At 41.1% G+C, this 22,993-nt stretch overlaps 1 protein-coding gene across 2 annotated transcripts in view; it reads left to right on the forward strand.

The window, feature by feature from the left end:
* Positions 1–17,523, forward strand: part of rgs12b (regulator of G protein signaling 12b) — a 56,234-nt gene extending 38,711 nt beyond the window's left edge. The window contains exons 7-19 of one of the 2 annotated variants that reach the window (XM_061678896.1): positions 5,356–5,525; positions 7,686–7,778; positions 7,876–8,019; positions 9,344–9,526; positions 9,622–9,772; positions 10,128–10,222; positions 10,399–10,602; positions 11,393–11,466; positions 13,211–13,337; positions 13,433–13,529; positions 13,623–13,675; positions 14,529–14,700; positions 15,113–17,523. In XM_061678896.1, coding sequence (XP_061534880.1) covers positions 5,356–5,525; positions 7,686–7,778; positions 7,876–8,019; positions 9,344–9,526; positions 9,622–9,772; positions 10,128–10,222; positions 10,399–10,602; positions 11,393–11,466; positions 13,211–13,337; positions 13,433–13,529; positions 13,623–13,675; positions 14,529–14,700; positions 15,113–15,693 — 2,144 coding nt within the window. In that variant the 3' untranslated portion in view covers positions 15,694–17,523. The remainder of the gene's footprint in view (positions 1–5,355; positions 5,526–7,685; positions 7,779–7,875; positions 8,020–9,343; positions 9,527–9,621; positions 9,773–10,127; positions 10,223–10,398; positions 10,603–11,392; positions 11,467–13,210; positions 13,338–13,432; positions 13,530–13,622; positions 13,676–14,528; positions 14,701–15,112) is intronic. The other variant, XM_061678897.1, reaches the window with a different exon arrangement.
* Positions 17,524–22,993: the final 5,470 nt, after the last annotated feature.

Consider the following 22,993-nt stretch of genomic DNA (forward strand, 5'->3'; position numbering starts at 1 on the left):
TGCAGTACTACAAATATAATAGGCAGCCAATCATAGTTAAAACCACAGTTCAAATATTAAATGTCAGGGTCTTAAGGGCTATATTGCTTGATTGTTTCTACCTTTTGTTTTTGTAGCTCATTTGTATTGTTAATGTTTGCTTTAATTTGATGTGTGAGAGAGGTCAATATAAAATTAGGTTGATATATGTATCGATATTCTAGCTGTCTGAGAGTGTGTGCATGTGCGTACCTGGAGGCCTCCTTAAGTCACACCGGTGTCTGTCTCTTAACTACCTCATAAATACTGCAGTGTGTGCATGCATGCACGTGCGCATATGCGCGTGTGCGCGTCCTGTTGTTTTTCCTTCCCTTCCCTCCTCCCTCCGCTCTGAATTATTTATCATTTCAAGACCTGTGTAGGCATGTATCACTTACCCACTGAGCAGATTATTGTTGGACGCGTGCAATTATACATGCATGCTGCCGCGCGCGTGTTGAGACCTAAGTGTCTTGAGTCTCTCGGGTTGTTAGCCTGACTATGTCTATTGCTCCTTCCATTCTTTTCTACCTTGTCCTCCATGTGATGGTGTTACAGTGTGCGTGTGTTACACTTAGTGCAGTGTTACCCTGTGAGAGGCCCTGTTAGCGTGAGTATGGATGGAGGGGCTTGGCTACCGCTTAGGATTCGATACCGATGGCACCACACTGGTTGCTACCAGCTCTACCCAGGTGAGGAGACAGCTGGCACCTGCTAAAGATATAGCATAATGGAGCATAGAGTTAATATAGTGGGTGATTAATTACGCTTGCCAGCGATCCGTGTTTGTTAGTTAGTTTGTTTGTGTGCAATTTCCTGTATAAAGTTTTATGATCAGAAAGTATTTTTCCAATTATGTTCCTATACATTTTCGGTGAAAATGCACACATTAATTCTCATAAAACACTTTCAAAACTGCCTTTACAAAATCTTTGCTCTGGATATTATTTGCATTATACTATTTGCATATACTGGCCACTCATGCCAGAGTAGCATCTGCTCCATTTGCACACTGATTGAGGAGTATCTGTAACATTTGCACAACCGACATTGTCCCAGATGATCGCACTACTCGTCACTTTAAACCGCATACACTCCTTGAAGTCTCAGCGCCCTTTGCACAATGGTCATTACACCGGACTATTGCAATATTAGTCGTTCGAACTGCTCTAAGTGCTAGAGGACTCTGCATCTTTTTGCACAATTGTTTTTTGTCAATGTCTTTATGTCCCCAAAGTGTTCTGTAAATTGACTGTTTGTTGTACTAGAGCGGCTCCAACTACCGGAGACAAATTCCTTGTGTGTTTTGGACATACTTGGCAAATAAAGATGATTCTGATTCTGATTCTGATAAAAATGAAAAAAAACTTAGATGATCTGAACAGAATTTGGTATTTGTAGCCCAGAGGTAGTCATACCATGGTCAAATTTTAAGTTAAAGTGAATTTCATTCATCCATCCATTTACCGTACCCCTTTTGCTCACTAGGGTTGGAGGCGTGCTGGAGCCTATCCCAGCTATCTTCGGGCGAGAGGCGGGTTACACCCTGAACTGGTCCCAATCCCAGGGCACATAGAAACAAATACTGTATACATTCAGACCAACGGGAAATTTAGACTTTCCAATTAACCTACCATGCATGTTTTTGGGATATGGGAGGAAACCCACACAGGTACGGGGAGAACATGCTAACTCCACACAGGCGAGGCTGGATTTGAACCCAGGTCCTCAGCACTGTGAGGCAGATGTGCTAACCAGTCGGTCACACTGCTGCCCTAAAGTTAATTTGTATTTGTTAAATGGATATCAAATTTTTTTATGGTTTGACAAAGATAATTCACTTTTGAATCCATTTTAACTTGGTCAGATGTTTATGCAGTATCTCTGTAAAATCTTATCACATATATATATAAATATATATAATATAAACATATAAACAAACAACCATTCACACTCACATATAAACAAACAACCATTCACACTCACATTCACACCTCGGAGCAATTTAGAGTCTTCAATCAACCCACCATGCATGTTTTTGGGAAGTGGGAGGAAACCGGAGTGCCCGGAGAAAACCCACGCAGGCACGGGGAGAACATGCAAACTCCACACAGACGGGGCCGGGATTTGAACCCCGGTCCTCAGAACTGTGAGGCATACGCTCTAACCAGTCGACCACCGTGCCGCCTTATATAATAGTATATTTATTAATATATATATTTTTGTCAATAAGCTGAAGTTAAACAATTTTTTCCATGGTGAAGTCAAATACCAATTTATCTAAATACAACTCAACTCAGCTTCATGAGTTATGACCAGATCAGGAAATGTTTTTTCAGTGTTCAAAGCAACACACGAACAGATGTTTACTTAAATGCAAGCCAAAAACATAACCTTTTTTGTATACTGTATTCCAAGCTTGTCACACTGCAAAAAACTTCGGTTAGTTATTACAGAGTAGTTTTGTGTGGAGTGGGGGTGAAATGAGCTTAAACCGGTTTGGTGGAACAATTGTGTCTGGGTGTGTTGTTAAAAAGATGTTGCTAATGTCAGTGGTTATGGTCATTAAAGGTTTTCCACCTAACTAATTGTGCAACAAAAAAAGTCCACAGTTGTGAGTGAGTCAGTACTGAAAGAATCGTTCCTTGAATGAGTTGTCACAGTACTCTGACAATGCTCAACAACTGGTTAACTTGAGTATGATGATAATGAACATTAATAGTACAGTGAACGCCCGCATACTCGGTATGCACCTGTGGATTCACCTATTCATGGACTTTTGTTTTTTAATTTTTTAAATTCAATTTTATCCCCCTATTTTTTAAATGTAATATTTTTTTTCCAATGCATTTATAATGTACATCAGTTATCCGCGGATTTTCGCAATTCACGGTCCGGCCCGGTCCGGTCCCTGTCCCACGGGAATAGCGGGTGTCCACTGTACATATATATTCCTTTGTCTTGTTCTCATTTTACTGCTTTTTGAGAGACACTCTAAATTGGTCCATTTGTTAAATACAAAAAAAATAAAATAAAAAAATTTAGGTGACAGTCATAATAACATTTCTCATGCTATAATCCAAAGTCAGTTTGGCTTGGAAACTGACAGTTAATTTTTAGCATTTACTTTTCCTGTCATACGATGTCGACGGTATTAAGTTCTTTGCTATTTCTCTCTAACATATATCATTTATTGACCTAATAAGGTACCCAACATATGAGAAACAGCTAGTTTAATTTTGTCCTACGCCTGCAAATTAGAGCGTAATAAGAATAATCCATCCCTGACAGTGTCGATCAAAGCAGAACTTTATTACCTTTATAATGGCAGCATTTTTGTATTGTGGCTTGGTGTATAGCCATCAATTAGCCAATAGTTGTCAGAATGGAGCATATCAAAATGTGGGAGGATTCCGTAACACCTTAAGGATTTAATGTGTCCTAGTATTTTTCAAAAAATATTATTACGTTTTCTTGTGAATTGACTGATATGGATACGTGTGAAGAGCATCAATTTAATTTTAGTGTATTGTTGTGTGTGTGACTTCCATATTGTTTCCAATTGTTTGACTTCATACCGCTAAACCTTTTATTTAACTTGACCGAGAACATTAACATGTAAACTGATCCAACAATGAAATCCACGTCATACCAGGAATTGTTCACTGTTCTATTTGGAGCAGCACAGTTATGAATGAACAGATTTACAATGGAGTAAATACAGTAGTGTGAAAACTGTGACCGAAAAAGTTAACATACGCAGTAGCAGAAATCCCACTGAAATCATGCGGGCTCTGTTTTGGGCCAGATTTGAATCTACATTCAGTAGCTTTTCATCATCTTGGCCACCTGACTAGTGATTTCCTAAAGTGCCGCTTGTTTTTATTTTATCTTTGGGTGCACAGGCCATATTCAATTCATCCAGACTTTTTTTCTTTTCTTTTCTTTTGTCTCCTGATCTTGTTGTGTAAGTACATATGTTCTAACATTTGGGATACAAACCAATATTCTTGGAACAATTGCACAACTATTTGTACCTGAATAGTGTTCAGTATATAGAGTGCACAACAGGATCTGTAGTGTGTAAGTTATTTTTGGGGCTTATTAAGGGATTGTGAAAACAAGACGATGTTGACAGTCCTTCACTGACGTCAAGTGAACACATGCGGATACCTCTGTTTGCCATTGATTCCTAATAGTGTATGGCAAGGTTTTTCATACATTTCTAATATCTTGTCCCTCTTATGGAGCTAAATAAAATAACAACCAATACAGTATTAATCAACTCAGTTATATTTGAAGAGTATTTTAAAAACAAGCACAGCTGAAACAAAGTGCTGTACATAAATCAAAACAAAATCAAATGTAAAACATAAGAAAATTTAACATAGCATAATTTAAAAACAATAAAACAGTAATAAAGTTTAAAACAGTGCAAACAAATGAGGGCTCAAGTCTCATGCTGTGTTGAACGCCAAGGAATATACAGTGGGTATGGAAAGTATTCAGACCCCCTTAAATCTTTCACTCTTTTTTACATTGCAGCCATTTGCTAAAATCATTTAAATTCATTTTTTCCACATTAATGTATACACAGCACCCCATATTGACAGAAAAATGAATGGAATGGTTGAAATCTTTGCAGATTTATTAAAAAAGAAAAACTGAAATATCACACAGCCATAAGTGCTCAGACCCTTTGCTCAGTATTTAGTGGAAGCACCCTTTGGAGCTCATGAGACTTTTTGGGAACGATGCAACACGTTTTTCACACCTGCTGGGGTGCTGTGTGTACATTAATGAGGGAAAAAAATGAACTTAAATGATTTTAACAAATGGCTGCAATATAACAAAGAGTGAAAAATTTAAGAGGGTCTGAAAACTTTCTGGACCGACTGTAAATGAGTTTTAAGGTGTGTTTTGAAAATGGACAGTGAAGGGGCTTTGTCTCATGTTCATTATGTATTTACTAGCAACACCTCTCAGTATGATGAAGTGCAGTTTACACCACTGAAAGTTGCAGCAACAATCATAATTATTGTGTTAAATTACAATCTTAATACCAGAATGAGTACAGTCTTATTATTTTCATCTCAAGATAAAATGAAGTACATATTCATAATGCTAAGACGTAAATCTTTGTCTAACTTCTTTTTATCAAACAGAAAATTGGAAAAATCATCGATAACAATTATAGTTTATCATTGAAAATATCATTTTTTGTTAAAGAGCGGCTTCATAAGGGTGTATTAACCATTACAGAAACAACAACAAAATAAAAGGGACCATTCACATCATTAATAATGGGAATCTAATTGTGTATGTGCGTGTGTGTAGAACTGAACAGTGTGGAGCTGCAGGGCTGCAGCAGTGACAACAGTCTGAACAGTAATGCCAGCCTCCCCAGTGTGCAGAGCCACCGGCGCCACACCGAGAGGAGAGTGGCCAGCTGGGCCGTGTGCTTCGAGAGGCTGCTACAGGACCCCGTGGGAGTCCGCTACTTTTCGGTAACATATTGTAGCTGCTCTTCTCCACGGTTCATTTGCAGGGACATGGTGGCTTGGTCGTCTTGATTTTGCCAGATGAGTGTTCCATGGATGTTGCCTTTCGACAAACTTACTGTTACTAATTGCACCGAAGACAGTGCAAGAAAGTACAGTTCACCTGTGGCCTGCAACACTCTCAGAAAGTGAAAGGTGGTATAATACATTTGTGACACACCTATCAATCAATAACAGTGAACCCCCGCATATTCGCAGTTCGTCATTTGCAAATTTGCAATTTGCTGTAATTTCTCGCGCAAAATACACTCCGGTATAATACGCTCCCCCAGAATTTACCCCAAAAAATTGGAAAACCCTTCAACTTATATGTACTATGCACCAGTAATATCTGTATTTTATTAGTTTTTTGCAAAGAAATATTCTGCTCTGTGCGTGCGCTGACTTAGTTCTGATTATTATTATTATTTTTTATCAAACATTCATGTCCTCTCCTCACCATTTCTACTCGTGTTTTCATATTAGAAAATAACAAAGAATGATTGGGGATCGACTCAAATCAATACTCAATGATATGGTAAGTATAACAATTTAATAGTGCAGCTGAAAATAGTATAGTCTTACCAGGTAGACTGCAACTAGGTGCCATGTCGAGCTTGTCCAAGTATAAAGGAGTCAAATTGTAGAGATGGCTCACGAGGGGAAGAGTGGTGTTGTCGTTGTGGTGCTTGTTTCCCTTCGGAGTCTACAACATTGGATGAATTAAGTCGTTGGTTGACGGTTGGAAAAGACACTGCATTTATTAGCACTTCCTCCATTTCCCCTAGTACAAGTATGGCAAAAAAGCACACGGAAATGACTCTGCCAACCCTTCAGCGCTTTCTGATGTCACCGCGACACTGTTCTCATTTTCTATTCAAATTGGTACCGTGGAGCGTCAGCCGGCCTCTACGTTGCTGCGACACTAGAAAGCGTGCTGCTGCCCCCTCAGCGCATACACAATGAATGGGAAAGTCGAGGGCTTCGTTTGAATTGCCAAGTGCGGTGTTGAAACGTTTTTTTTAACACGTCCCTCACTGACCCCTAAATCCATCCAGATAGATAAGATATAATATCGGCAACCGTGAGGATGTTATGATTCTTGGGTGAGCAGTGAAAATTTACCCTATTATATATACATTTGTAACATTACACATTACATATCATATTGGAATGAAAGTACTATGGTGGCGGGTTGACAAAATTCCACTACAGAATTAAGGGCCGATTGATGTGTTCCGGTTGGTTTCTGCATTTTCTTCTCCAAAACTTCTTCTTTTACTCAACATGTTTCAACTTTGGAGATGTGCTCTGTCCAGTGGCGATAAGAGAAATACATCTGCCATCTAGTAAACTAAGACGCTAAGTCGATGCTGTCAAACGGACACGAGCGCAACAAATATGATATGATATGTAGAGGACGTCATGATGCGCCGGTGAGCAGTGGAAATTTACTGGATTAAGACAGTAGAAAAATATAAATCCCCCCTGCAATAAGACATCCTCATTGGAATTCACCTTTTTCACATCCCCTTTATATTATACAAAACAATTTAATTTATAATACACTCTGTTGACTTTTGACACATTTTTGGGGGGTAAAACCGTGTGTTGTACTGCACACGAGAAATTACGGTATTTGCAGATTGTTTTTGGAACTATTGAAAAAGTCAATTATTCACGAATTTTGTGCTCAGTACTGAGCAATAACTGCATTTCTTCTGGGAGTATCTTGGTGCCAAGGGACTGAAGTGAGTTGAGGAGTTTAATTTCGACAAAAGTTGTCCTTTGCCACCATTTTGTGGCATCTATGGGCAACTCCGGGTTTTGGACTTGGGTTATACCCTCAAAAGTTGTCCTTTTGCGCACTGATTTCACCTTTTTCGGTCCTTGAAGAGATTTTCAGAGTTCAATATTTAGTTATAAGTGATACAATAATATGTATTGTATACCATGCGGCAAAAATAGACTCCAGACCAACTTGCCGCTATTTGACATAAGTGTACTTTTGTACGACATCGAACTCATGAATAGGTTGATAAAACCTATTCATGTTATTGAAACCATCCTGACCTGGCTTGTACGTACAGTTAAGTGTTGTTTTCATCCACATGTTTGTTGCTGTAGGAATTCCTGAAGAAGGAGTTCAGTGAGGAGAATATTTTGTTCTGGCAGGCATGTGAGTTCTTCAGCCACGTCCCTGAAAATGACAAGAAGCAGGTACAGCATACACGACACATACTTTTTATTTCCATCAATAGCCGTTTGTTGCAATATATTTTAGGTGCTATAGCTTTCTCTCCTGTCTTGCTCCCAGTTGTCTCAGCGAGCCAGAGAAATCTACAACAGCTTCTTGTCCAGCAAAGCCACCACACCGGTTAACATCGACAGTCAAGCTCAGCTCGCTGACGACATCCTCAATGCCCCCCGACCAGACATGTTCAAGGAGCAACAGTTACAGGTTGGCTGTACACCAAAAACACTAATTTATTCAACTTAGAAAACACTGAATGGAGTGGGAAGAGCAGCGCTCAAGATTGGAAATAAGTAAAAAAATAAAGAAATAAAGTATTGTACGTATACAGACACACACACACACATATATATATACATATGTATTATATCTATTTAAAAAAATACTATCATGAGAATGTATTTGTTGTACAGTCGTGGCTGTTTATATAACACAAGATAAACAAGGCATGTCATGTCAAGAGACACTTTACCTGTAAAGCTCTATTGATATTATCGAAAATGATACTTATGATAAGACTCAGAAGGCTAGAAGATTATCCTTAACATCATCTTTTATATCTTGACTCATCTAACATTAACACCTCCTATAGATACTGAACCCCATGTGGTTTCTTTCAACACCCGTAAGCCTTTAATCTTGTGATGCGGTAATTGCAACCACACAACCACATACAGTACAACCATGGCTCTACTTGGGGCTTTTCCTGACCCCCTGGGTGGGCCCCTGCTGGCTCTATGGGGCAGCCCGCTACAGTGGTAAAGTTCGTCTCTAAACAAAGGTTGGAGGCCCTGTCATGGTATCCTTAAGGAAGTTACTGTAGCACGACCGGTTTTAGAAATGGTCTTGTAGGTGTGTGAATTAATTAGCTATTGGTAGTCATTTTGTGAAAGAGGTGACAATAAAAAAGAGCTTTTGAGTACCTTGAAGCATGCAAAGTCAAGTCATGTAGGTGACAGTAATACACACTAAATATTTGGTGCCATCCATTTTCTCAAATGTTTATCCTCATTAGTGTTGCAGGTGAGCTGGAGCCGATCCCAGCTGACTTCAGGCAAGAGGCAGGGTGGACCCTGGAGTGGTCGCCAGCCAATTGCAGGGCACATATAGACAAAGAAACATTCACATTCACACCCATTGGGAATTGAAAATCTTAAATGACCATACCTTGCATATTTTGAATGTGAGAGGCAGCCAAAGGACGGGGAGAACATGCAAACTCCACACAGGAAAGCTGCAGCCCGGATTCTAACCCCGAACCACAGAACTGTGAGGCAAATGTGCTAAAAACCTGTCCACTGTGTCTATAAAAATCCGTATGTATGTAATGCTGGTCTGTAATAACCTCAAACAATCCAACATACCTGTACATGTTTGCCTCACATTTTCGCTGCTTTGGTGACATTTGTCCTCGTTGCTATACTTGTATTAGTCTATCACTCGTTCTCTAATCCTTTGACCTTTTTCTTAATATTTATTTGAATGTTCCCTCCCTGTGTTGATTACTTCTCTTTACGTCTGCCCTTTTTAGATTTTTAACCTGATGAAGTTTGACAGCTACACACGATTCCTCAAGTCTCTGCTCTACCAAGCATGTATGTTAGCAGAGGTGGAGGGCCGACCCCTGCCTGACCCTTACCACATCCCCAGCAGCCCCACCTCCAAACACAGCACCACTGGCTCGGACCGCTCCAACCTGTCCACACCCAAGAAGGTAAGCAAAAACACGTGTGCGTTGACCTCCACTCTGCTGTGTGTCAAACCAACTGCTGTCTAGCCATTTCCTTTCTTCCTGTTTGGGTTGTGCAGGAGGACAAAAGGAGCAAGTCAGGCCGCTCTTTGAACGATGACAGCCGGGATGATTCAGGAGACCGGAGGAAGGGCATGTTCTTCTCCTGGTCCCGCAACAGGAGCTTTGGCAAAGGCCCAAAGAAACGAGAACTGACCGACTTTAATTACAGTCAGTAGATGTTCTTCTGCATACTTGATAATAAATATTCTATTCCGTCGTTCTTGACAAGACAACGCCAATGTGAAAATGTAACGGTTGCGTCAGATCACTGAAGAGTATGTCCTTATGTGGAATGAGGCTGGAGCAGTTGCTTTTGTGCATATCGTAAAGAACAGTTTTTACTCTGTCACTGATGTGCAAATGAGCAAGGCGTCGATTTCTCCAGGGAGATTAGTGAACAGATCACATTTCTTTCTTCCACAATAACAAGTTTCCAAGCTTGCTAACAGTTCTATTAGAATATATTGAATTGTAATGGAATGGAATTTTTGTTTGACCACAGAACAAATGAATTCTTTTTCAGATTTCTCTGGTAGCAATGGGCGGCGTGAATCCCAGGGCTCTCTGTCCTCAGGTGCCAGTCTGGAGCTCGGGACATCTGGTTCTGGAAAGAATGAGGTGAGTCTGGAAAGGCTGAAAACAGTGTTAAATTTAGGTAAAAGTTTATAGTCACAGGAATTTTCACAAGAGCATGTAACTTTATCTCCTCATTGTTCTTCCCTTTTGATTTCCGCATGTTGTTCCCGGCCTCCTCTCACTGTTTTCTTACTGTCTCGAACGTTTCTGTCCTTCAGGGAGATGTTTCCCGGGTGGCGGTATCAGAGCGTGGAGGAGGCAGCGTCCCCCTGAGGCAGTGCAACATAAACTTGCCAGACGGCTCTTGTTGCTCCGTGCCGCTGAGGGCTGGTGTGTCCATCAGGGATTTGTTGCTGGGCCTCTGTGAGAAGCTCTGCATCAACCTGGCAGCTATCGACCTCTTCCTGGTCGGAGGGGAGAAGGTACAACACGAGTGGAACTGGTGCTCCCAAATAATAAAAGTCACGAGGTTTATGTTCAGCTGTCACGTGGTTTTCTACAAGATGAACTGATGACTGTAAGATGCATTTTAATGAGTTCAAAGGACCGCAATGCATCATCTTTTAGAACCGTCAAGGTCGACCCTTCGATGATTAGTTATTCCCACTGTACTAGAAATTGAGCAGTTCTAACCTTTATGAACTGAACAGGCTATTTGAATTATTTTTATTTGTCATACAAGTGTAAAAATAAGTTGGTCCGCTGTTAAAAATCACATCACCTTAACTTTAATGATGACTGCATAACACATAATGCAAAGGTGATTTTAACATTAAGTGTAAAAACAAGTTAACCACCATTACAAAAAATCTACATCAAAGTATCTTACCTTTAACAAAAAGTGACGAATAAAGTGATAGTGGACACCACTGCTTGAGTATATGATTTCATGTTGTTCAAATTCTCTCTTTCATGACCTTAGGGGTGTTTGACTTCTGCTGGAGTAAAAACTAAAAAATTCTATTCTTTCTGATTTGTGTAACTGCTCAAACGTTCTCAATGTGGCCGACGTGTTCAATCCATTTAAAAGTGGAATTGTTTTTTGTTTTTTTAGGCTTCATTTTAAGCTGTTCCCACTCCTAATTATAGTCATCTTTTGTAATGATGATAAGTAAAAAGTCTTTATTTTTTTAACCAATCCTCATGGTGTAGCCAAAGCATTTTATTGTATTTCCTGAATTATTTTTAATTTATTTTTTATTTTTTCCCCAGCCACTTGTTTTGGACCAAGACTGTATGACGTTGTGCTCTCGCGACCTCAGACTTGAAAAGCGGACTCTCTTTAGGTCAGAAACTTTCAGTCATTTGTACAACCCCAATTCCAATGAAGTTGGGACGTCGTGTTAAACATAAATAAAAAAAGAATACAATGATATGCAAATCATGTTCAACCTATATTTAATTGAATACACTACAAAGTCAAGATATTTAATGTTCAAACTGATAAACTTTATTATTTTTAGCAAATAATCATTAACTGAGAATTTTATGGCTGCAACACGTTCCAAAAAAAGCTGGGGCAGGGTCATGTTTGCCACTGTGTTACATCACCATTTCTTTTAACAACATTCAATAAACTGTTGAGAACTGAGGACACTAATTGTTGAAGCGTTGTAGGTGGAATTCTTTCCCATTCCGGCTTGATGTACAGCTTCAGCTGTTCAACAGTCCGGGGTCTCCGTTGTCATATTTTACGCTTCATAATGCGCCACACATATTCAATCGGAGACAGGTCTGGACTGCAGGCAGACCAGTCTAGTACCCGCACTCTTTTACTACGAAGCCACGCTGTTGTAACACATGCAGAATGTGGTTTGGCATTGTCTTGCTGAAATAAGCAGGGGAGTGCATGAAAAATATGTTGTACATACAGGTTTCTCCAAAAAATATGTTGTACATACAGGTTTCTCCAAAACCTTTATGTACCTTTCAGCATTAATGGTGCCTTCACAGATGTGTAAGTTACCCATGCCATTGGCACTAACACAGTCCTATACCATCACAGATGCTGGCTTTTGAACTTTGCTTCCATAACAGTCCGGATGGTTCTTTTCCTCTTTGGCCCGGAGGACACGACGTCCACAATTTCCAAAAACAATTTGAAATGTTAATCGTCGGACCACAGAACACTTTTCCACTTTGCATCAGTCCATCTTAGATGAGCCCGGGGCCAGAGAAGCCGGCGGCGTTTGTGGATGATGTTGATAACTGGCTTTTGCTTTGCATAGTAGAGTTTCAAGTTGCACTTACGGATGTAGCGCCAAACTGTATTTACTGACATTGGTTTACTGAAGTGTTCTTGAGCCCATGTGGTGATATCCTTTACACATTGATGTCGTTTTTTGATGCAGTGCCGCCTGAGGGATCAAAGGTCACGGGCATTCAATGTTGGTTTTCGGCCTTGCCGCTTGCATGCAGTGATTTATCCAGATTCTATGATCCTTTTGATGATATTATGGACCGTAGATGATGAAATCCCTGAATTCCTTGCAATTGTACATTGGGGAACATTGTCCTTAATTAAACTGTTGGACTATTTTCTCACGTACTTGTTCACAAAGAGGTGAACCTCACCCCATCTTTGGTAGTGAATCACTGAACAATTCAGGGAAGCTCCTTTTATACACAATCATGGCACCCACCTGTTCCCAATTAGCCTGTTCACTTGTGGGATGTCCCAAACAGGTGTTCGATGAGCATTCCTCAATTTTCTCAGTCTTTTTTTGCCACCTGTCCCTGCTTTCTTGGAACGTGTTGTAGCCATAAAATTCTAAGTTAATGACTATTTGCTAAAAACAATAAAGTTTATCAGTTTGAACATTAAATATATTGTCTTTGTAGTGTGTTCAATTAAATAGAGGTTGAACATGATTTCCAAATCATTGTATTCTGTTTTTATTTATGCTTAACACAACGTCCCAACTTCATTGGAATTGTGGTTGTATTATGACTTGTGCCATATTGATGTAACTTTTTTCAATATTTTCAGCAAATCCTTCAAGCTCTGAATTCTGTTTCCTTGTGTTCCAGGTTAGATTTGGTCCCCATTAACCGCTCAGTGGGTCTAAAAGCAAAGCCCACCAAGCCAGTGACCGAGGTTCTCAGGCCAGTGGTGGCCAAATATGGTCTGCACCTCTCAGATTTGGTGGCACGCATTGTAAGTCTAGTTCTTGAAAGCTGCAACATTGCAAATTTGCATGATTTGTCTGTCCGAAATTCCAATTCCGTTCATTTGGATTTGTGTGTTTCAAGAGCGGTGAATCTGAGCCCTTAGATCTCGGTCTTCCGATATCCAATCTGGATGGGCTGAGAGTGGTATTGGATTCAGCAGAGCACATGCCAGGAAAAGGTAAGAAAAAAAAGTCCAAGATTCAGTTTCTGTGAAAAAAAGGCCAATTTTTAATCATGTCACTGCATCTTCCCTTCACTTTCTGTCCTTCAGCACCATCTAAAAGCCATATTGGGGCTTCTACAATTAGAAACCAATCAACAACAGTAAGATGCCCTCCAGCTTTTTTTGTTATCATCTCCTGACTCTGGAATGTTTCATAACCCACTGAATGTCTCCACTTCCTGATGATGATATCACGCTACTAAGTGTCTCCCTCGCTGTCCTCAATGACTCATGTCTGTTTGTAATGTATTATAAATGTGCACAGGTGTATGACGCGTCTACGGCAGCATCCGGCCTGTGCGTGTGTGTGTGTGTGTGTGTGTGTGTGTGTGTGTGTGTGTGCGCGCGCACGCGCGTGCCTGTTTTTTATGTTGGGCAGTGAGCCTCGTCACACTCTCAAATATCCTCTTGTTCTATTTTTGTGGTCTGTTTGTCGTCCAATGCATCAACAACTTTTCCATCTGCTTTGTTTTTTCTTTCTTCTGTAACAAGGCCTCTGACCAGGCCATACGACTATTGACTTTTTAAAGCTTCACAAGTTCCAGATGGAAGGGAATTAGTTGGTGGTGGGAGTACTACAGCCCTCGATTTTAAATTATTTTATCTAATTGATGACAATCTGCAGTGGATGTTTTATGGCCTATTTTTGTTTGATTGTCTTTTGTAGTGTGGCTCTACATTAGTTGTTAGATGTTGTGGTGTGTGTCGCAGGGTTGGTGGTGCATTGTACACAGGGTTTAACTCTGTGGTTACAAGTTATTGTAAAGAGTCCAAGAACGCCAGTGGCTGCTATTAATCCTATCAAGCCCACGACTGCACTATCAAGATTCATTTGAATAGCCCCCACGCTCCATCAGAATGCTGTCGCGCTCCTCCCCATCAGTAGGTCTAGTCATTCCTGCTGTCCTGCTGTACGTTGACAACTTTCCGCTCCGCTCTCCTTGTGGCTCCCAGGGGGAGGACAGGCAATCAAGGAAAGCCGCTTCTACCCACCCCCATGGGGAAAACGACAAGGCTGGGCCCGGCCTTGACACAAGGAGCCAACCCTTACCCAACTACTCTGTCTCTCTTCATAAGGCTCCAGAGAAAAGAAAGCAGAAAAAGATTAATATAGACGAAGCTGAAGGTAAAGATACAAAGACCTCCTCCTTCTTCTTTCTTTCTTTCTTTCTTTCTTTCTTTCTTTCTTTCTTTCTTTCTTTCTTTCTTTCTTTCTTTCTTTCTTTCTTTGTTTCTTTGTTTCTGTCTTTCTTTCTTCGATTGTCTCCTGAAGCTTTGTTGCTGTAACGACACTAACTCGCTGGCATGTGTGCCGTACTGCAGGAGCATCACTAGCTAGCTACATGTAGCACAGTCACCTTTGCTCACACCGAATGTAGCTTCGACTTGCTAAACCGACTCCCTCTGCTGCATGCCACCTGAACTCCAACAATGATCACTGTTTACACCTGCGATTCGGGAGGTTTATTCACAGGCGTGTCTGTGCTTGTGCCTGCACACGTATTCTCGCATCTGCGTGTGCGCATGTGTGTCTACAGAGTTCTTCGATCTCATATCCAAAGCTCAGAGCAACAGAGCTGACGACCAGCGAGGCCTGCTGAACAAAAGTGACCTGCAGCTCCCAGACTTCCTGCGCCTGTCACCGTCGGCGACCGGTCGAGCTGCGCCTCCGCCCTATGACCCTGAGCCCAGTTGCTCCACCCCTCATTCCCGTAACCCCGGCAATGGCAGCTGTCGCCCGGGTAACAAGGCCAGGCACAACGACAGGGCGAGCGGCAGCCATTTCCTCAATGCTCATCATCAGTCTCAAAGTTTGGACTCTGCGTTGGGCTCTGACAGTGGAGGCTGGGGGAACACCAGACCCCCTTCTTCGCTGTTCCCCGCCACAGTCTCTCCCATCCACCCGTCCCAGGAGGCCCAGCGTGGTGCATTCAAGGACACTGGCAGGGGGGCGTCAGTCCAGATGCTGGAAGAGGACGCCCTGTCGGACCTGACTCTGGTGGGTGAGGGGGACATCAATAGTCCCAGCCTCAACTACGTGCCCCCCGCCGCCGTGCAGTCTAAACCCCAAAAACAAGCACCGGACGTTCGGCCTAGCTCAGGTATTTCCCCGGTTTGACCTTTCACGTCTCCCTTCACCCGACTGCGTTTTCAGTTGAGACTGAATGCATCCACGTCTCCTCCCTTCCTTTAGTCAGCCCAGCCCTTATGTGTGGGACAAGAAAAACACTCCCAGTGGTACAGAAGCATTCAATTTCAATGTAAAAGTACAAGAGCTTACACTACAAACATGCTTTGTCGTGTTATAATAGTGATGTATGCACTGTGACCTGCATCCAAGTTGCTCAGACACAACGCAGGAAGCTGAAGCGAGGAGGAATGGATGCATTATGAAAGGTCACAAAAGTCCTTGGTGTGTATCTGTGTGAACTTTTGAGTGGGCTTGCTGTGGATTTTCTTCTTTTCTTTCCATGCGATGTAATAGTGAGTAGGAGTGCGAGGATGACTTGTGCCAAACTCTCTTCCAGCTCCCTTTCAACAAAAGAACATAATGATGCACTTTAGCCCATTACGAACAAGACTCTACACATTCGCGCACGTGTTAAAATCACTTGTTGACCTTGACACCACACATTATACTCATGCTAAAAGAATGGAAACTAATTTATATGATCTGTTTAGTGATCCCCGGCTCTGTATCTATATTGATATGGAGATGTCAGTGTGTTATTTATATCTTAGTGCACACTGACCCAAAAAATGCAGAAACCCTGCTATAGTAGCATGAACGGACACATTTGCTCAGCTGGTCTCTGTTCCAACTTCAGTACAGTACATTTTGTGTTTTCACCACTTTCACTTCGGGCACTTGTAATGCCCTTAATGCAAACACAGGCCACAGTTATTGTGCACGCAGGCATTGCTTGCAGACCAAAAAGAAGGTTTTGCACCAATCTTTCAATCTTTTGTCTTCTTTGCACAACATCACAAAGCTGTGTTGATATTCTTGAACAGTTTATAACGTAGTGGCTTACTGCAGGATAGAATAACTACTCTTCAGGTAGTCCAGAAGTATTTGCAAAACGACAGAGTTTCTGTCATTTTGCCTTTACACGCTACCAAAATTGATTTGAAATAAAACAATGAACATCATTTAAGTGTGGACTTCAAGAGGTTTCCCAAAAATATACTATTTGTCATTGACATTTTATTCACATTACAATACCTCCATTTTTATTCGTCCATCCATTTTCTAGACCACTAATCCTGTTAAGGGTTAATCGCGGGGCACATTTCGATACAACCATTCAGGCTCACGGTGACACCATCACTGTGTGGGTACAGAACTTAGTCTCCCTGCATCAAGTGAGTGAAGCACAACACTGCCAGTGTCACCTCCATTATAATCAGGTTCTCAAAAGGATTTGGATAAAGTGGCATAATTGTAAATATAACCATCATTTTGATACTTTAAAATCCTTAATGTAAGGCAAAATCACAAAAACGCAAACTCACATGACCGAGCTACATTATTAAGGTTTTTAAAGCTTCACAAGTTCCAGATGGAAGGGAATTAGTTGGTGGTGGGAGTACTACAGCTACTGATACTTGATACTTTAAAATCCTTAATGTAAGGCAAAATCACAAAAACGCAAACTCACATGACCGAGCTACATTATTAAGGTTAAATGGTTCACATTCCACATTTTCTTGTATCCTTGAAGAAATATTAATTTATCTCACAACCTTATATTTTTTACCCTGTCACTTAAACAAAAAGTGTTAATTTGTACATAGCCAAACTCGTGAAATCCCCATATGTTGCTATTGTTAAATTGCATTGCAGTCATGCTGTTTCTTCAGGTAAGTCGCAGTAAACATCGATCTTTATCTGCTCTCTTTCAAAGTGTCTGTAAATACATACAATAAATGTTAAGAGCTTGCAATATTTCTTTGTCTTATTAAAGCAGCCTCTGTCTTTTTTCTGCCCTTTGACCTTATCCAAATCCTGTGACATGGTTCATGTGAGAGGCACATGTCAAGGCAGCTATCCCACGTGAATGCTGCACTACTTCATCGTATTTCATCACTCATTTTCTCTTACAAAAATATGCAAATTTAGGGGGGAAATATAATTGTGGAGATGTTTAGCGCAGTTTTGAGAATATAAATACTTTCGCATGGCACTTTAGATTCGGAAGGTGGTCGTAATGACTGAATGAGCGCATTGAAAATGGCAGGTTGATCTCAACAACTCTCCACAAAGTTTATAAACTGTTATAAACATCATCATAATGTACAGGTGCATCACAGTAAATTCTAATATTAAATAATTAATAAATAATAAAAATAATAACAAATACTTTTTGTCAATAAACAACACATTCACGTTGATTTTCCGAGGTGTCCCTGAATGCACCTCACACAACTGATCCAGCATTAACTACAGTACATAACCATCCATCCATTCCTCCATTTTCCATCCCGCTTATCCTCACTAGGGCACGGGCATGTTGGAGCCTATCCCAGCTATCTCTGTGTGAGAGGCGAGGTACACCCTGAACTGGTCGCCAACCAATCGTAGGACACACATAAGCAAACAACCATTCGCACTCACATTCATGCCTATGGGTAATTTAGAGTCTTCAATTAACCCACCATGCATTTTTGGGAATGTGGGCGGAAACCCGGAGAACATGCAAAGTCCGCAAAGCGGCCACTGTGCGGCCCCGTACAAAAATATCAGCTTGGAAATAAATACAACACAATGAAACTGACACAGGGATGCATAAATGTAACCTGCACAAAATGGAATGGTGATGAAAGTAAAGCTTCAGCTCAATTAGCGGACGTTGTTGTGAGTTCACTACATGGCAATATGTAAACTCCATATGAACAGATAATCAACACTTAATATTAGAATTACCATCGGTACAAGCCCATAATGTAATAAATTGGCCCATTACGTAATAACTGGCCAATAATGTAAGAAAAGTCCTGAACCTATAACATAGTAACTTTTGGCCAATAACGTAATTAACTTATTACGTTGTTTCCCTGATAAAAATAAAAACATTAAAATATTCAAATGTAATACCTGAGCCCATAACAATATACTAATATCACTCTATCTAACGTTTTATTTTTGGATATGTGAAAATGCATATGCTCTCCGTCGCTGTCTGTCTGTCTGCCTGTCTGTCTCTCCACCTCCAGTATTTGTCTCTTGAACTTGATGAGGTTAGCATGATCTGCTGTAGTCCTATCTGCTGCTCCTTAGGCTTTCAAACTATCTGCAAATGTAGTGGACGCGAAAGGTTCAGGACTTACTTGTTCTATTTGTTACGTTGTGGGCTGTTATTATGTTATTGGCCAGTTATTATTTTATGGGCAACCCATACTGCAATAACAGCCCAGAACATAATAATGGGCCATAATGTAATAAATGTGCCCCTTTTAAAATGTAATAGGCCCATAACAGTTATTACATTTGCAAAGAATATTTGTTTATATTTTTAACCAGGCCAATAAATAGCTTGATATTCTTCATGTCTTGCTACCGCCTATTGTATTTAGTTCTCATTACTTGTTAGAGAGAATGCGTGGGAAGTGGGATTCGGGTGTGTGTGTGTGTGTGTGTGGGGGGGGGGGGGGTTGGGTAAAAACCTTTGTTTTGGGGGTGCAAAGGCTTTTTCGGGGGAACTGGGCTAAAGGATATGCATGGTTTCCCTTCTGCTTATTAGGCAAGTTTTGTCATGTTAGGCTTCAAGTGTCAAGTTACAATCAAATGTTTATCTGCTGAATTTGTTGTCAGGGAAACACCAGATCAAGTTTGAAAGGGCAAACAAAGATGCGGAGAACTAGATACATATTAGTCACATATAAAACAGAAACGTTTCTTTGTAGATATGTAACGTGCACTTTGAGACCTCTTTTAGCTTTGAGTCCCCAAATGTGTTTATGGGAATCTTGTCCTAATCTAAAATTTCTTGCTTGAGGAATTCCTGCACCAGTACAGTTTAGCTATCCTTCACAAATGGCTCCATCTGCTGGCGATAAGGAACACTCACACATGGAAATATGTAGCGACAGGTCAGTGATAGATGGATTGATAGATCGACGGATTACTTTTTAGATTTATTTCTTTGAATAATTATACTTAATGCTTTGAAACAGGAAGACTTGAAGCCTAACATTTTTGAAAGTCTCAATTCTGCTCGGTTTTAAAGAGAGAGAAAAAAGCGCCAGAAAGCTGCCTTTCTCTCAGCCACTAGGTGGCATCAGTGTGTATGTTTTATTGAGTAGACAGAGGCGTCAAGCAGCTTGCAGTTCTTTCCCATGATGTCATGCACAGTTTAGGAATACGTGCCATGTTCTCTCTCTCTCTCTCTCTCTCTCTCTCTGGTTTCAGTTAATTGGAGGGGGATGCTCTTATTCAAACGATGTCTGTTTTTTAATTTAAAAAAATAAATAAAATAAAATGCTGATTTTGCTCCAGTGGTCAGGGTTATCTAGGGTGAGGGGAAGTAATGTAAGTTTCAGTGGACTCATGGATCAGGGATCCATGCCAATGGATCTGGCTGCTCAACTTAAATTCTTCTTCATTTCACCTGCAGTAACTCATAAGGCACCTCCACTGTACGTCGAGTCCTGCGCACTCCATGTCGTTTTATGGCCACTCAAACTAGAATTATCAGATATACTGTACAGTACTGTATACACTCCCTGGTCTCTTTGTGGGGTACTTCTACACAAGCTAATGACTTCCAAAAAAAGCTGTACAGGTGTACTACATCATACTGAGAGGTTTTGCCCCTCCTGTGTAAATAAATAAGGTGACATTAGTAACATTTCTTTGCATTATGTTGTCAAGTTGTACACAAGAGCAGATTGGGTGAGCACACCTCTGCCAAGGCCAAACTGTGGAGAAATAAAACAAGTCCACATGTATTTATGAGCGAGACATTAAAAAAAAAAAAGATCTACAACTGTATTTAACTTTGTGATGGGGTACAACATGGTAAAACTTACATTTGAGTGATAAACACATGATAAACGTGCAGTTTTTGGATGACCTTGCTTACACACACAAACAAACAAATATAAACATTATCTCCTTGGTGGAGGCAACACACATTGTTAAATTAACATCTTTTGGACAGTGACAAACCCAAGTGAGCATTATTATCTTTGTAAAAGACCGTCATTTGGATATGGCTTTGTACTGGATAATATGCAGGTGAACCTTTAAATGTTGTGGCAGGGGAATGTATTTAAAGGATGGTGATTGCAGTTCATATAAGATTACCAAGCATGCTTGCTGTGGTTTTGCATGTTTTTCCTCCACCACCTGTTGCTTTTTGTTGTCTTTTTTTTTTTTTTTTTTTTTTTTACTGCAGCGTCTTTGTCCTCAGGTAAGGACAGAGACAGACGGAGGGGGAGGGAAAGAAGAGAGAGTATCAAAGTTGTGAGATTAACACCATCCAACCGTCCACCTCCCTCTCCATCTCCTCCTGCTGCCCCCCCTCGACGTCCACTCCGCTTACGCCGTAAATCCAAATCGCCTTCGTACAACTCCAACCACAAAGCCACCAAACAAGCGTTGGATGTGGACAAAGTTGCCGTGAGTCATGACTCTGGCAACACCAGCCGAGCCCGCGCAGGCTCCCGAGGCCGCCGGGGCCCTCGAGGATGTGAACTGGACATGAAGTGTGAGGATGTGGCCTCGGAGCTGCTTTGCCATGGTAGCAGGATGAGGTCAGCCGTGTATCAGACCTCGGGCCTTCCCTCCATGGTGAAAGCCGAGAGACAGTTGGAGCAGACTGAGGGGAAAGGTCCAATAGAGCGAAGTCAAGTGAAAGCAACATTTGTATGAGGAGCCCACTGACTCACTGTCTGAGCTGTCTGAAGCTTGGCCTCTGAACCAGCGTGTTAGCTTCTAAGTGCACGTGAAGAGTCTGTCGTCAACAACTGAGGAGCAGATTAATCATTTGCTCTGTTCCACTTCCACTCACTGTCGTGCACAATGTTCCTCCACCCGATTCAAAGTAAACTCAGCAAGTTAGCATGCAGAAAAACAAATCCAATAAGAACATAAGGAGTGTGCTATTCATTCAGCATGGTTTTTGTTCATGTTGTGGAACTAAAGGTCTTCAAGCAACAATAACATTTTTAGATAAATTGCATCGCCTGTAAAAAAGAAAAAAAAAAGAAAAAAAAAGAGGGGGGGGGGGGTGGAGTTTTCTCACATCCCTAAAAACATGCATGTTAGGTTCATTGAAGACTCTAAATTGTCCTTACGTGTGGTTGTTTGTCAATATCTGTCCTACGATTGGCTGGTGACCAGTCCAGGGTGTACCCTGGCTCTCAACCAAAGTCAGCAGGGACAATCTCCAGCTCACCCACTAGAGATGGAGCTGATGTGAATCCCCAGCAGCTCTTAGTCTGAATCTAGTACCCTTGGAAAGAGCAATGCTGGATGATCTCGGTCCCTTGGAGCTAATTATCAGTAAACTCCAGTTACCTGAAAAAACACAATAAATGTATTTTACTGGATAATATTAGCCTACTCATGTGTTTACATCTGCCAAGCGCAAATCACCCCAGGTCAGTTTGTTTACATGTCAGTCAGGTTGTAAATTATGCAATTATAGTCGACATTAATGTTCTGCAGAATTTGACCCAATGGTAGCATATACAGTACATGCTGAACAAAAGGGGTCCAAGAACTGACCCTTGAGGAACACTGTGTCTTTTTCATTCAATTCGTTTCCAAACTTCCAATGGTCACAAAATAACTCCTTTCCTCCAAGTAGGACCTGAACCATTCTAGGACTGCTCCATTGAGACCTATCCACGTTTCTAACCTGTTCAGCAGTATGTATCAACTGCCGCACTGAGATCCAATAAAACTCGAACTGACACCTTTCCCAAGTCACCGTTCAACATTACATCATTTAGCAGTTTGATAAGAGCTGATTCTGTCCTGTGATGAGGTCAGAGACCTGATCGAAATTTGTCAAAAAGTATATTTAAGTTCAAGAAATTGATGAGTTCAATAAAAAAAACACTTTATTGATGAGTTTGGATAATTTAAGTTAAGACCATGCTCTTCAAATCCCAGTCTAACACCCAAGTGGAGGCCAGATAAGTGAAATGTATGTGGGTAATGCCATTGTAATCTAATTAGCTCTTACCGAAACATCAAGTACAGACGACAACTGTAATAACTTTGCTGGTGCCCTGCGGTGGGGGGGCTTATTGCCCACCGTGGTGGTCCGACTGCTGGGGAGAAAGTGTAGCTTGCCCGACTAAGGCTATTTTGAAATGTCATTCCCTTAACACACGGATACACACTCGCACACACGCGCGCACGCACACACACACGCACGCACAGCTGCTCGGAACCATGTCAGAAG

This window comes from Phycodurus eques, chromosome 6, assembly GCF_024500275.1.
Source record: "Phycodurus eques isolate BA_2022a chromosome 6, UOR_Pequ_1.1, whole genome shotgun sequence".
Classification (NCBI taxonomy): domain Eukaryota; kingdom Metazoa; phylum Chordata; class Actinopteri; order Syngnathiformes; family Syngnathidae; genus Phycodurus; species Phycodurus eques.